A 16,053-nucleotide genomic window follows, 5' to 3' on the forward strand; every position below is an offset into this window, starting at 1 on the left:
ATCTGCAGAGCTTTGCCGTACCTTTTTGCTGTAGCCCTGTCGTTTTTGCCGCGAGCCGACCGAGTAAAGTGCAGGTATGAGGTCCACGGGGCAGTCGGCGAAATACTCGCAGCAGGTCACAGGAGACTCGTGGATGGTCAGAGGATAGGGGTTCTCGAATATGGGGTAACTGTAAGCAAGGGGACAAAGTCACGTAAATGAGTCCGTCTGCCAAGTGGCAGTGCATTAATCTCACTCACGACTGCATGTGTACTAAAGAATAAGATTCATGGGTGTGGAGGCCATTTATCATAAAGGTAATGAGCACTAATAGGCCAACCGGGACATTCTAGCCCGCATTTAAGAAACAACAGATGATGAAGAGTTATTTGATTAAGAGGGGGACTTACCCGTTTTGTGCAAGGTCGATCACCACTAAATCCTTTTCTAGGAGGACCACCACGGCGTAAGGTTCCTGAAAATCTGCGCCGGGAGACAGCGAGACAGATCATACATCACACCGCATGTTTGAGCTCCCCCTGAATGCTGCAAACCACAGGGGAAGATTTCCTTCGACTTTATGTGGCGAATGTTATTATCATATCTGTGCCCTGAAGATGTGAGGGCAAGGACGCTTCACATTCAGTCATCTATGTGATTTATGTCCGTGGGGGATTCGCTCCGGTTAAATATTTGTTTCAGTCTGATTTGGGAGGAGAATTTAACATTCAACCTTAAGATGATTGTAGTTTTTTTCTTCTTTGCTTTGTTCAGTTCTTACAGAAAATGACTACAAACAGAATATCAAGCAAATCCATGTATGAATTAATGAGAGCATGCAAATAACCCCTCGGTAGGATTTACACTGATCGTATCAGAGCTGCCCGGCTTTGTGGTTTTGGAACTAAATGCCTGGACTGGAGCACCGGGGGGTTCAATGCTTTGCTGCAGGGCACCTTGACCAAATGGATGGTAAGGGCCTGCAATCGACATGGCAGAATTAATATGACCTCCCCATCCACCCCCGGACAATTTATCAACTCAATATGTCACATCACAAATATTGAGTGACGAATGGTCAGTTATTAATATTTCACATCAATAACATCGTGTGACGAACATCTGCTCCAGTCGCAAAAACTCGCCGACTGTGCAAATGTGGAAGTTAATAGTTACTAGATCATGACAAAAGCTGAGGAACCCCCCCGACTAAAAATTGTTGGGTGACCCACCCCTCAACAAAGAACATTAAGACATACCAACCCCCCCATTTTCCTCCAGTGGTCCATTCCATAAATACCAAACGGTCCCTAAGAGGAAGAACTACCTTTCCATCCTGCCCTAAAGCTTTGTCTGGATCCATTAAAAAAAATAAGCACAGGCCTTTATGGCAGACATTAAACAGTAGCTTCACTTCCTCTTTCCTTTGGAACTATGAGTGTGTGTGTGTGCGTGTGTGTGTGTGTGTGTGTGTGTGTGTGTGTGTGTGTGTGTGGAGCAGCAGGCCTCCAGGTTGAAACACTTTGACATCTCATGTCTCTACATCTCCCACTGTCCTTCTCGTCTTACGTCCCCGGTGCCGGTCTACAAAAGTGATTCACATTCTCTCCCGTGACACGTTATGCAACGTTATACCACCGTACAGTTCCTCTGCGTCTGTCGGTGATGTCATCTGGGAGCTGAGAGTGACAACTGTAATTATGGTCACTGCCGATTAACCTTAAGTCAGTTACAAAGAGACTTTTATTCCCTCTCTCTTGGCACAATGCTGAGCGACGCTGGGTGATCTCCTGAGGAAGGCCATGGGATGTTGGACAAGACAAGTAAGTGGACCTTGCTGAATATTTAGCACAGCAGCTATTTCCAAGATCAATAATGAAACTCCAAGCTCAAGATCAGTATTTCCCAGTCAGCTGCATCATCTGCATCAGATCATCACGGATTATCCACCTCCTCGGACACACAGATGTCTGTGACCAAATGAAATCACCGTGGTGACATCAGGTTTGCCCGTGAGATCGTATACATACAGGATCCCCCCCCGTACCACTCGGATCCACCTCGACGCCTTTCAGCGCTCGACTCCTCAATACAGGAAACGAGATCCTAATTTAATTTAGATGGAGCGCTTCTGTGTACAAAGAGATGAAATGAGAATGTAATGTTGTGTGTGTCGGATAATGAAGCTGGAAAAGGATCCTTCCCTTTGGGAAATCTATCAGAGAAACAAACCGACACGGGGGCGAGCAATCCCACGTAATTAAAAAAACAATAGAAAGGAGTGAGTGTGTGTGTGTGATTCTAAAGCACGACAAGGTGAATATCCCCCCCCACACACACATCAGACATGGTGTGAACACATCCAGCATTAAACAGCCGGAGACTCACCGTTGGGGTACGGCGTCTCACAGAGCGTGAGGAAGTCTACGATGGGATAGTCCATCTCCAGCACCGCGGTACTCTTCCCATGCATCACCGTCAAACATGGCCGCCGGCCCACCGTGTCGTAGGACAGACCGCCGGACAGGATCATGAAGGGCTCCCTGCAGCACACACACATCCATAGGTATACACACTTTACTGGCTTTTTTTATACATACAATGAGGTCTACCCATATCACAGATGGTGGTTGTATTCTGTCGATATGATTGAGGTTATATGACTATAAATTCACTTTAAAAAGATATGTTCGCGTCCTAACTGGACAAAGTATTGTGGAGTGGCATCATCTTCATCATTTCATAGTCGAATAAGAAGATGATGATGACGTTCTGGGTCCTCGTCTGAAGCACATTGTTCTCTCACATTGTCTTTTAACCCTCTGGCAACCTTGGTGTGTCTTTGGCCATAACTGTGATGTATCAATAAGCATATTTAATGTGAGAGGCTGTGTGTGTGTGTGTGTGAGAGAGAGAGAGAGAGAGAGAGAGAGAGAGAGAGAGAGAGAGAGAGAGAGAGAGAGAGAGACAGAGAGAGAGAGAGAGACAGAGAGAGAGAGCTTACCCATTTCTAGTGGTTTTGTACTCCACTTTGAGAATGGGTTTACAAGGCTCTGGCTTCTTCCCATCCTTGGGCTGCTTTCCTAAAATAGAAACAAACAGAAGTGACTTATAGTCCACCCCCCCCCCCCCCCTAGAAGCTGCACTTAAATCGCAGCTCTGAACAGTAGCCACACAATAACAACGCATAATAAAGAAGAATAAAGACAAATGCAGGGGAAGGGAGAAGCGAGAAACATACGGCGATCGTGGACGATTTACGGAATCCATCTATTCTAACCTCCAGAGAGAGATCAGTGTGAGGGCAAATTTGCACCTCTGTCACACATGTGCTTGCCTATGCATATCACAATTCACAATAAGCGCCTGTATAATATATATCTGGACTCCTACTGGAGAGCCAAAGTGAGCCTTAAGGCAAGGTTGTGCAAGGCAGGTCTGTACAATAAAGAGCTGCTTTTAATAACTACATCTAAATAACAGATATCTAAAAAGACAATTAAAGGAGGACTTATAAGCCGTACTTAAACCTGTCACAGGAATTTGCATAATTGTCCATTAAATACCAAACTAATTACGTATGCAGCAGTGGGAGAAACAACTAATTAAAAAGCCCGTGTGGTGAAAATCCTTTCTGCAATCCCCTGCACACAAAAACCAGCTTGAGAAACTGGTTAGACTTTTTTTTTTCTTTCTTTCTCCTTTCATTTAATTCCTTTCTTTGTTCCTCTTTCTGACTCTCACGCTCTCTTTGTCCATTTGCTGCACTCACACACTGTCTAGTTCTTCCAGGCCCTTCATCTGGGTGACTTGTCAGAGTGCTCTGTGGGGTGAGTAGGTGTGTGTGTGGGGGGGGCGGAGGAGTATGGATTAAAATGCATCTTCAAAAGAGCAGACTTGCTTTCCTGCAGGAAACAAACAGAGCGGCGGCTCTAATGTATGCGCGTGCAGACACAACGTAAAGCAAACAGACGAGGGACATAATTGAACCGGCAATAATCCTCCGACTGGAATGAGGAAACGATGAAGGAGCCATGTGGAGGGAGATTCAGAGCGACTCATCTGAGGTGGCTGAAGCCTCTGATGTCATGTATTGTAAAACATGTCCTCTAGTACAACATTCCCAAGTAATCAGAAACACCTTTTTTATGTAACAATCTAATGAAATGGATGCATCTACAAACATAAGTCATTAGTATAGGACTTCGGAGCAGTGGTTCTGGACCTTGTTTTCACCTTTTGTGACGTCCAAACGGCTAAAAAAGAAATTGTGAGCAGTTTCGGTTGCAGGATGTTTTTCTTGCATTGATTGAAAATGAAAACATTTTAAAGGCCATTAAAAAAATGGAGGAACTGGAAGTACCAGGTTTTGGGTCACAGTCCTGCAAAACTCTAAAGTGCACTTGTCTTGTGGAGTATCTATTCTATCATGAGAAGCAAATGTTAGGAAAGGGATTTTGTGTGTGTGTGTGTGTGTGTGTGTGTGTGTGTGTGTGTGTGTGTTTCCACCTCCTTACCGTGTGGGGTGATTGTCTGTATGGGCTTGCCCTGGCCTCTGATGTTCCATATGGTCAGAGTTCCATCTGAGTGACTGCAAATGAACTGCTTGCCCTCGTGATGCCAGGCAACCGAGTGGATCGCCTAGGAAACAACATGCAAGAAGTGTGGGAGGAGGGGGGGATCAACAATATGAAGCATCATGTGTGCCACCATCCTACCTCACGCTACACGTTTGTTATCCATGCGGTAATGTTCATATGTGGGTTCAACGCCCGTGACTCTGGGTTATACACCGTCTAACAGATGGTGAAAGTGAGATAAAAGGATCCGGCCCCTGATGATTCCTGTGGCATAAACGCATATATCAGAAGAAGCTTTTATATGAGCCATTTGCTGAATGTGGAGAAAAACTGTGAAAGGGATTGGTCATTTTGTTCAGGAACGCCGGGAGCAAGGTTTTACTACCACGGCTACAAAGAATTATTTCTCAGAAAGACACAAATTCACTCAAATATCACCTTCAACATGCAATAGAATTGCCACACAGTTGTTATGGTGCATTCAGGTTCATCCGGTGTCATTAGGAGCCGTGGATTTGAGATAAAAGTATTTAATTAGTCCGTATCACGAACCAAAAGAAGCAACGAAGAAGCAGAGAAGGTAAAAGAGAATATCACAAAGGAGTTTGTCAGTAATGTGTTTTTAAGAAGTAAGCAAGGAAGTTCAAAAATAGAGGATATAAAAGTAATCACAATTCTAATATCTACAGCGTTTACAGGAAAAACATTACACCTTTAAAACCACGACGAAAGGTGAAACGTGGAGCCATCGATACGAGACAATAGATAGAAAAGAATACGGAAAGACCGGAGAGTTAGAGAGACGGCACCCGCTCCGCTGTAATCCCGGCTCACGATGATTAATCTACTGACAAGCAATCATTGAAAACACAAAGTATGCCAGTAAAGGGCAGCCCTGCTTATTGATGCCCTTTTCGTAGCTCATAATTAAACCCGCGAACATTTTGACATTAAGTAAATATGATGACATGCGACAGCTTCCCAAGCAGTTTTACGAGACCCGTCGCATTCATTTTTGTTGCCCAGGGGCACGTGCATCATGGGTAATATGTCCCCCAGTGCTTTGTTAGGGTGGGATATTCTCTCAGTGACGATGACTGGACATATTCTCTGACATACTATACAGCAGAGATCTTCAACAGGGGTCCGCGACCCCTAGGGGTCCACATAGTTACTGCAGGGGGGGTCCCCAAACTTTTTTTCTTTTCTGAAAAATTTAAAATATGTCCAAAAATAAACATTATAATGAGCAAATCTACCTATTTGTTAAATGTTAAGTTGTGAAATTGTAGAAATGCCAACATAGAATTCAAATATGTTCTATAAATATAAGTGAATGCCAACAATTATTATTTTAATGGCTTAGCATTGTTAACATACATCAGTACAAAGTACTTTTATACATTGAACTATAGGCTGCACTACACATTATTATTGGCTCGGTTTAATAAGCAACACAATTTCATATGATATGTACAGTATTAGGGGCTCCCCTCCATCGTGTCACTATTAGCCAAAAAAAAAAATGAAAAAAAAACATTGAAGACCTCTGCTATAAAGTATAACATAAATATTTTCCACTTTGCACCCTTTAATATTCAAGCTAAGGTTCCTCTTATTGTTGTAAGTGTGAACTGTGTTTTTCCTCATCCGACATGAATGATTACCGCCGCCGACGCGGTTATGTCGAGTCAATCTCCTCCAATTGGAGCTGCTATTTATTTAGGTGTATATCAATTTTGCCTTGGGTGTGTTATTAATCATGAATGGCGCTGCGTGTCAGGCTCACCAAATGTGCTGAGTTCTTCCAGAAAGAAAAAAAAGCTAAAAATGAGACCGTGTGGGGAAACAAAGTCAGCTCCTGCTCATCTGTATTGTAACCAAATAAATTGTATCATATTTATATGGGTTTTTTTAGGGGGGTAATGAACCCCATCTATTGCTAAGTGGCAACGTATGTAATCCATCACATATTCTTGCCTGGTCAGACTTTCCACTCTCCGAAGATGAAACCAATAAAGAGAACTTCCTGAGGTGGGTGTTTTTTCGATGCACAGCCTTGAGGATTTTTAAAAAAAGGGACTCATTATCCTGGTTTCCTCCAGGTCACCGTGGGCTCCAGGAAACAAGACTCATAGTTCTGTGACATCATGCTGCACAGACGCACTAGTCACATTATCTCATCACACAGCCGATGACTCACTGCCTCCCACTCGGACACGTGAAACATGCTCCCTTCTTTCCAGGATTGGTTCGTTATGGAGTTTCCTCCTCGTGGCGGGGATTGTTTCCTTGGAAATGATTAGAGCAAATAATGAGCAATGGCTCGGGGAGTCTTATCTATGCTGACGGCGGGTGTGAGTTGTGGTCGGCACTAGAGACGGGGGACAGGTGGGAGGCAGTTTGTCCATGATTTGTTGCCAGAAGCGGTTCGCAGGTGCGGGCGCTGCCAGGTGGCGTGGATGTAGCTCCAGCAGGTGTGAACAAGTTTCACATCCTGTCATTTTCTTGTTGCATCCCACTCTCTGGAAGTGAACTTAGTGATCCCGTGTTGGACGATATATTAGACATATATTCAATTGAATATCGCACTCTATTTACGGGTGGATGATGTTTTAATAAAGCTTTTCTCTTTATGTCGACTGCAACCCAGATAAAGGATATGATCTGCAAGCTATTCAAGAAAATGCTATAAAAAAAAGAGCCATTCGTAGTTTTATGAGGAAACAGCCCGACATTCACCCGTTCAGAGACGCTTTGACAGACTGCATTCTGGAAATCTATCAGTGCATTATTCGCTGTGACAGTCCCAATAGGGAACAATGCTCAGTGCTTAATTGGAAAATGAGTAGGCTAATTAGAACACATGGTCCTCATCATATCAAACAATACCAATTAAAAAAAAGACTCATTTCATGATTTATTGCATTAGGTCACTTTTCACAGACTGCTCTTTGGGGCACGAGAGAATTCAGTCAACACTTATTAGAGTCACACACACACACACACACACACTAATTCACACCGCCGATGAAAACAAACGTACAGACGTACACATGAACATGCATATCACAGCTTAATTAGAATATCTTCAGCCAGCGCTGCATCACAATGGACCACAATGACGACTGAGGTACCACACATACACATTCAGTTCACACACAGCACAAACACGACAACATTCAACCAAAAGAGGCTTAATCTAAAATAAAATGTCAACAGTCACTGCCATAGAGCAATCCGTTATTGTTGTTGCAACATAAAATCAACACAGTTAAAATGTATTTTTGTTATTATATACAAACCCCGAGAGAAACAAGCCCTTGTAAGCCTTTACCTATAAGACTTTTTCTATATTAAAGAAAATTAAAACGTACAACATCGGTTATGATCACAGCAAGGAAAGGATGCCATTACTCTGAAATTAAAATAGAATATTTGGTCCTTTTGAGGTATATTTTCAAAAGTGGAAGACATATTGGTTGGTGCTAGATGATGAAAAGTCACTTTTTAATTTGCCTTAATTAAAAATGAAAGTTTTTTTTTTGTTGTTTCTCTTTTTTACGACCATTACAATAAACTTGGATGTAAAGTTTTCAAGGACTTTTAGCCATGCTGGTTAAAAAATGGTTGAAAGGACGGCATTGTTGTGTGTGGCTTGTAATAAATAACACCAGAATCAGATCCAATGCTATTTGTCCCATTTAGTTTATGACGAAGCATCGACAACATGAATGACTTTCCTATCAGCCTCAGCTGTACTTTGTGTTTAGGGCTAATTAGTGAAATGCTTCATAATTACAATCCACATCTTTATTTCAGTTAGGAATTATAAAATGGCTCAAACTCTATGACAGTTTTATAGTGTGAGGGACTCACCTTTGTGTTAACGAGGAGCTAACATTAGCATTATGAAGAGCCACATCCTGATGGATAAAACCCCACAGAGACTCACTATCATAGAAAGAATGGTGTTCTCCATCTAATGGATATTGCACCAGACTTGCCAATTGACCCTTCACCAATGAATAGAAAAGTTATCCGTCTGTAGCCTTAATAGGTCTGCAGGGAGGGGGGTGTAATTCTTAATCAAGCCAGACGTGTGTCACATTGCCAAAAAATGTCTATATTTTGCATTTAATCTTCTCAGAGAACCAGATCGGAGGCATGTATTGCATTTGGACACAAAAATAGTCATCTGATCTGTCAATAATAAAACTAAAAAGTCTCAGGAAGTCTTTCTGGCAATGTGTTGTCCTATATGGACAACCTCACCCATTTCGTACTGGATTAAAAGTGGTTCTCATTTGTTTCCAACAAATTGTTTTAAATCTGACTGAAGCTGCTTCCAGCAATCAGGGTTGTTTACAGTATCACATATTCCTCCGTGGCAGTTAAATCTTTTTTTTTGTCTTGCTTGGAAATCAAGTAATTAAAGCTCGGTGGTTGTGGGAATACGCTTTCATGAATAGCTCTGAGAATTGTGTCTTGCTGCTCGCCAAACATTTTACCCCAGAGTTTTTTTTGGGTGTTTTTTTTTTGTCGCCGATTTAGACACAGCATGTAGCAGGTTGTGCACGAATCATGTCTGGTAATGGCAGTCACACTAGAGGTAAGCAACCTGGGGGAGAGTTACTGGGCAAAAAACTGCTGGTCCCTTTCCACGATTACACAGAGAGATAAAGGGAAAGAGAGAGAGAGAGACAGAGAGAGAGTTAAAGAGAGAGAGAGAGAGAGAGAGAGAGAGAGAGAGAGAGAGAGAGACAGACGGGCAGAAAACTTTACAGAAAGTATTGCAGAAAAAGAAAACTACTTAAGATTGTGATGATAGAAGTCGGGTTTTTTGTCTGAGCAGATTGTAGGATAAATAAGTGAGTTTGAAAAATGTGCCTTTTGGCAAGCAGGTTGCCATGTACGTGTATACGCAGTCGACCCTGGTTCAAATCCCGGCCGTAGGTCCTTTGCTGCGGGTCACATCCCCCTCTCTCTCCCATGTTTCCTCTCTGTCCACTACTAATAAAAGGCGTCTATGCCAGAAAAAATCGTTAAAAAAAATGTGCCTTTTGAAGGTACGACACAAAAACAAAATGTATCTTCCATGCACTCGCTGAGCGAGCAGCAGGGAGAGGAGGAGGAAAGTAGAAAATGCTATCCATTCATCAGGGAGGGACTCAGACCAAGGTGTTGAGTCAGACGGAGCCGAGTGGAGCAGGGTCAGAGTGACTGATGCTTTCTGGCCAGCGCTCACCGGAAACCCTTACTGCTGATCCTCAGCTAATAATAGACGATCCAGTGATCGCCGCAGCGTGGACGGCCTGCTCTCTCTGCTCTGTGAGAGCTTGTAAAAACAAAAAGTTTGAGCGCCTCAGTCGTTATTTGTTGCCGTCTGGGGGGCTGGCTTTAACTTCCAGTCTGCTGACACTTCTGTAGTTTGACAGCGTGTAAGACGAACAAAAAACATTTCTTTATTTCTCTTATTTGAGCACCCTGTTTGCTGATGTTTGGGAGCGCAAGAGTCGTTAAAAAGTGCCAGGAATGGCGGAGCTGACAAAAAAATATTCATCTCTCTCAAACCCAAGATCACAAACTGCCTTTCACTTCTTCAAACCCCCGCGAATGTACATCAAATATGTTCTTTAAGACATGCTTATTCCAAAGTGTGAATCCGTCACTGCGAGGTCTGCCGACTTACTCTGCTTGAAAAGTAGAAGAGGAAAAGCTTCCTCTTCATTTCCGTCGATACTTAGCGAGCTTCGAGGCGAATAGTACGTGAATGAGAGCACACAGCGGGAAAAAGAGTGCACAGCGGGGCGAATTAACTCTGCAATGGATTTAATAGCTGTAAGAACTCATTTTACTGCACAGAATTATTAGCAGACGCACAATTCCAATCGTACCAACTAACCCGTGCAATATTATTTCCTTATAATTAATACATCATTTCTGTTTAATTGCAGAAATGAGCGAAGCAAGGCAAAACATCTATGTCTTGGCATCAGATTTCGCATCAATTAAGACGGTAAAATGCACCACTTAACTTTTCAAGAATGATTGTTCTGTTCCCTGAAATGGAAACCGAACGGAGACACCAGAAAGTCTTGCATCCTGCACCGGGTCAGTCCTACTCAGTTTGTGAACCTGACTACTGAAGGTTTAAGAGCCCTTTTATTTGGAAACAGAAGCTGAAGCTTCACAAATAACACTGGACTTTGTATGTGTGCATATCATCAAACCTTTAACAACATTTATGTCAAAACAAATATCTTTTCTGGAGTTAGAATGGCTGATACTCCTCATCTCCAACACATCTCCACTAACTATGTATATGCAAATGTACTATTTTCTGTTTAAAATGGGGAATAGTTAAAAATACAGTTATTGTGATAAAAAAAGAAGTTGTGTTATGTGTTTTTCATTATTCAAATATTATTATAGAGGTATTGCTACTATTTAAAAAAAACATTGTGGGGTGCCATGTTGGAGCTCCATGTACCGAGGCTGCAGCGGACCCGGGTTCACGTCCAACCGGCTGGCCTTTCTGCAATGTCATCCCCATCTCTCTCTCCCCCTTTCACTCTCTCTCTCTCTCTCTCTCTCTCTCTCCCCCTTTCACTCTCTCTCTCTCTCTCTCTCTCTCTCTCTCTCTCTCTCTCTCTCTCTCTCTCTCTCTCTCTCTCTCTCTCAATAAAAGGCAAAAACGACCCTGAAAAAAACATTGTATGGATGGACTCATAAAAAGTCAAAGCCAGGTTACATTGCTGTCTCTCTACTCTGCTCTAAGTCTGTCTCATGGCTTTATATAGAAATAAAGAACTGCAAGTCTGTTGTTTCTGTTTGACTGAGAGGAGACACACACACACACACACACACACACACACACACACACACACACACACACACACACACACACACACACACACACACACACACACACACACACACACACACACACACACACAGCAGAGAGGCCACTGCACTCACACAAAACCCGGCAATGCGGCACCTTCCCACAGGGCTGTGCGTCGGTGTGGGTCTGCTAACTTGTGCGTTACCGCCACCAAACGATAAAAAAAGATGTATTCAATGCTTTGCTCCCGCTCATGCCGCTGCCTCTCTTTATTCACTCTCTAGCTTGCTCGACCACCACTGCTCTCTCTCTCACATTTAATGAGGTGGGGAGGAGAGGCCAACTTTAAATGTTGTTCCTAGAAAGAACACGAAAAAATCGCTGCATAGTATACCTTCAAGTGAATATCATAACACATGGACATCAAGATCATATAGATTTTGTCCATACCACTCGCCCTTCTCCTCATTCCTCACAGCACTCTTCCCCATAAAGCCCTGTCCACAGCAGTAATCAAAGAAAAGTCACAGCCCAGTCCTCATAACCACATTTCACCAGCGACGCCACACAGGATGTCTTCAACGGCCCCGAAGGCTCGTCTGGGGACGAGTGGAACTATCTCTCACTCCAATAACCATTTGGATGCATTAGCCGGGGGGGATGACCCCCGACACCAAAAGAGAGGAAAGTGCGGTTGTGTGTTGCGGACTCGTTCTCCTCGTCAAGTGTAAATCAGTGAGCAGAAATGAGGAGCAGCGCCCCCCCCCTCCCCCGCCCGTCCCCGGAGAGGTGTAACCGTAGGGCTTTGGAGGGAAGAGATGAGCTCCCTTGGGAGATTCAGTACGAGAGAATGTAATGCCCCGGGAGCAGCAGGAGGATATTAGCTTATCTGAGAGAGGGAGACAGGGCACGGAGAGAGAGACAGAGAGGAGCGTGCAGATTGAACATACAGACTCGACTCTCATCCCTGTGTCTATGAAGTCCTCGTGGCTGTTGTTATCTCTTACACCACCAATAAGGTGAGCACCAGCATGGTGGGACGATTATCTTATTATCTTAAAGAGGCGGTTTGGGCTCTGTGTCTAAGTGCTGCGGACACCACTGTACGACCATTTACATGTTGATTGTGTGTGTGTGTGTGTGTGTGTGTGTGTGTGTGTGTGTGTGCTATCCCGTCAGCTTAAAAGGTGCTATATATAAGATTTGGAGCATTTTGATTGGGAGCCAACAGTGTTTAACCCATGTGTTTTAGGAAATTACTGAGCTAATTTGCATTTTTGTAAATGAAACGATGCATTTCTATACCATTAAAAACAAGATATATACATATATGTAAAGCAGCTGCTGTGTATATATGAGTCTGGGAGCATTTCTATTGCCTTCTCGTGGCTCTCAACATGATGACGACTGAGCCGGCATCTTGTTGCAGCTAACGGCGCTAATAGCTCTAACAGTGTGATCTAAGGCAAAATAATAGTTTGCTACTATTTCGATGATCTCAATATCTAATTAAGTACATTTAAACCTCAATAACAGGATTATGAATGAGCTCTATAGTCATATTTAGTCATAGCAGCATGTGTCATAGAACACATGGAGTACAATGGATGTAAAGATTTTCCAAAACCAACATAAAAAACCACACAGGCTGTCACACATTGTTATCACATCTCTAACAGATCATAACACAGTCCAAATATAGCAACTACGTTAGTGGGAAAATGTTTTGTATGAACACTGAGCTGGTAACAGATAACAGACACACTCCAGGTTTGTCACATGCCAGGTCCAGAGGGGATCTGAGCAGCTCTGACACCGTCTCTCTTTTTTTTTTTTATATTGTTGTGTCATCTTTTATTTATAGTCACACACTCCTGCCTCTGGGGAAGCCAATAAAGCCACATGACTCAGTGCTTTAAAAAATGTGGACCTTTTACAAAACGTTTCCCCCTTTTTCCAACTGCAATATGCAAGCGCCATCACTGTGCAACCTTGCCACATCACTCCGGAGACGCTGGGTAAATCATGGCATTGTTAAATCATGCATTTCACACAACTGTTGTTCTTTATAAATGTGAAAACACATCTTCTTTTGGGTTTTTTATATTCTGTTGATTCATAATTTCTCAAGAAGCCACTTTGATTGAATTCAAAGATGTTTAAGATTTAAACCCCTAAATATGAACCTTAAAGACTGGAAACAGGAGGAAACATCCAATGAGAAGAAAATCCACACACATGCTTACTTCACTCGTCTTCCTTGGTAGCAGAGTCGACTGTAAAACTCTCCTCTGGCAAGCCAAAGTTCAACTTCATCGTCATTAAACTGCACATTAGTGCTGCTATTTCCAAGGCAGACTGACCTTCTCCCCCTTCTCTATCTATACCGAGATGAAACAGGAAGTAGCTTCAGCAGATATGAGGAGAATGTTCTGAGGTGTGTGTCCGTCTATAATGTGTGTGTGTGTGTGTGTGTGTAATGTGCATACACAGTCACTACTCAAGCCTCGTCAGCTGTACTTAACTAGCTCATATTCTAGCTTTTCCCATATATGCACAACTGTATACAGTTCGGTTCATGAATATGCGATTTAATTCAGAGTTTTTGTATTAAAAGACACTCTGTAGATGAGACGTGGGGAGGAATGGCTGAAAGCAGTTTGTGAAGAAAGGAAATAGGGAGAGATTTGCCTACCTCATCGTAAGTGTAGCGATAGTCGGCCTTCTTTGATTTCAGATCCCACAGGACCACGATCCCGGACTCAAATCCAATTATAAGCTGGGGAGAGGAAGAGCGACAGGCAGTCAGTGAGATAGGTAGGGGGAAGATGACAGGGAGGTAGATAGAAGCGACCCCATGATGGGCGGAAAAAGAAGTAATACATTTGACATTCTCGCGCAGCAGGAGAGGAAGTGAGGTGTGAGGGGAGAAACCCTGCCCACCCTGGGTCACAGGAGATCATGCCAAAACATTTTTAAAGGCTTATTTATAGAGATTCAAACACGCGTCACTAGAGCAGATCATAATGGGCTCTACTTAAGCTGTGTGCACGGACAATTAGTCCGTAGTCCAGCCACCTCACTTATCTCGTATGGTTTAAAAAGGGATGCAAATCCCAGTGGGGCACAGGAGAAGTGGCGTCACCAGTATAGCGGGTGAATATAGAGCGTGTGCAGTCAAGAGAGAGCAAACGGTTTCATTTAGTCTCCAATGCAATCGTGTTTATGGATTTGTTTATGACTGCTACAGGAAGAAGAATACATTATTGTGTATTTTGAGCTTTACCTTCCCCTCGTCCATGGGGTTGTCACTTATGTGGACAACTGGTCCAGGGTGAGCCTTGGAGGACCTGGATGGAGACACAAAGAGAGACATATTTTTCTCTTTAGTCTTCGATGCTGACCTCAACAATACATCAATAAGGCCATAAATGCACCGTTCTGCCACATGTCACACAGTGATGTATGGAGACGGTCAAGGTAGGACGCGAGTGTCTTTGAACCTGTGAGAGAGCTTTACAAGACAGGACAGAGCTGCCAATCACTCTAAGGCACTATTAGGCTGTTCAAAGGCATAAGCTCACTTAAGGTTGTGATGGATGGCTCCGTTAGCAGGCGCTCCCCAATGGCTGTGTATGTGTGTGTGTGTGTGACCATTTGCATGTCAGGAGACAGCATAAAATGCTTGGCTGCCCCCTCCTCTCCTCCTCCTGTCTGTGCTTTGCCCTCCAGACAGCCTTATGTCAAACCTCCTCTCGCTGCGTGCCACGTGGCTGCAGAATTTACCTAACCTTCCCCGCCTCCAAGACATGATGCGGGTTGCTGAGCGCCAGAGAAGGTCACAGCTGAGAAAGAGTGACTGTTAGAGCCCGAAACATAACCCCAGTACCAGGGAGCAAGGGCAAGGGATGCCTGACGAGGAGACAAGGAAGGAGCTGCAACCACATGGAAGCAACGGAAAAGGAGGTCATGGGGTTTTCTATTCATCTGGTAGTCTGACAGTGAAGGACATGCTGGGGATAATATGAAGTATTAAATTTCGACATATTCCAATTAAAATACATGTTTTGGATTCAACCGAGACATTCTATAGGTAGAGTAGAAGTACAGAGAATGGTGTTCAAAAAGTCAATTCATTACTCAAGTAAAAGTGAAACTTTATTGACAAGTCGCGTCCCCACATATTTCTAGTAAACACTCTGGATCGGTGGATTTTGGACAGAGCGGCAGGTCTGTAGCGTTAGTGGTTCCCGCCCCCTATAGGCAAAGTTGAAAACATGAGGAACTAGTGTTGTAGTCTCAGCCCCTCCAATCAAAGCAGCCAGGATGACGAGAAATTAGATATTTGCTTCATTTGAGGCTCTTTTTCAGAGTAGAAACACGGAGCTCTCCGTCTCTGGGGGAAATATGGAAATGATGCCCGACCATTCAAAAATACTCCCGGGTTTCTAACGATACAAAGCTTAATGCAAATGAGTAAAGTATTCCTTTAATTCATTCATTCATTTTCGGGGGCATTGTGGAGTGCATGCAAATCCCCCCGAAGTGAAGCCAAAAACATGTATTGATTGGCCCTCGTTGCCGGGCTGGTATTTTAAAAACGGGTACATTTGTTATGCGGCTGACTTTAATACGCTGACCACACGT

The 16,053-nt window shown here is 43.4% G+C and overlaps 1 protein-coding gene across 3 annotated transcripts in view; it reads right to left on the reverse strand.

Annotated features, from left to right (window-relative positions):
- Window positions 1-16,053, reverse strand: part of stxbp5a (syntaxin binding protein 5a (tomosyn)) — a 74,110-nt gene that overhangs the window by 15,037 nt on the left and 43,020 nt on the right. For all 3 annotated transcript variants that reach the window (XM_084030759.1, XM_084030758.1, XM_084030760.1), the window contains exons 6-12: window positions 14,693-14,756; window positions 14,102-14,185; window positions 4,497-4,620; window positions 2,984-3,062; window positions 2,368-2,522; window positions 390-462; window positions 22-169 (exon numbers count right to left, since the gene is read on the reverse strand). In XM_084030759.1, the coding sequence (XP_083886885.1) occupies window positions 22-169; window positions 390-462; window positions 2,368-2,522; window positions 2,984-3,062; window positions 4,497-4,620; window positions 14,102-14,185; window positions 14,693-14,756 (727 nt within the window). The remainder of the gene's footprint in view (window positions 1-21; window positions 170-389; window positions 463-2,367; window positions 2,523-2,983; window positions 3,063-4,496; window positions 4,621-14,101; window positions 14,186-14,692; window positions 14,757-16,053) is intronic.

This window comes from Eutrigla gurnardus, assembly GCF_963514095.1.
Source record: "Eutrigla gurnardus genome assembly, chromosome: 16".
Taxonomy (NCBI): domain Eukaryota; kingdom Metazoa; phylum Chordata; class Actinopteri; order Perciformes; family Triglidae; genus Eutrigla; species Eutrigla gurnardus.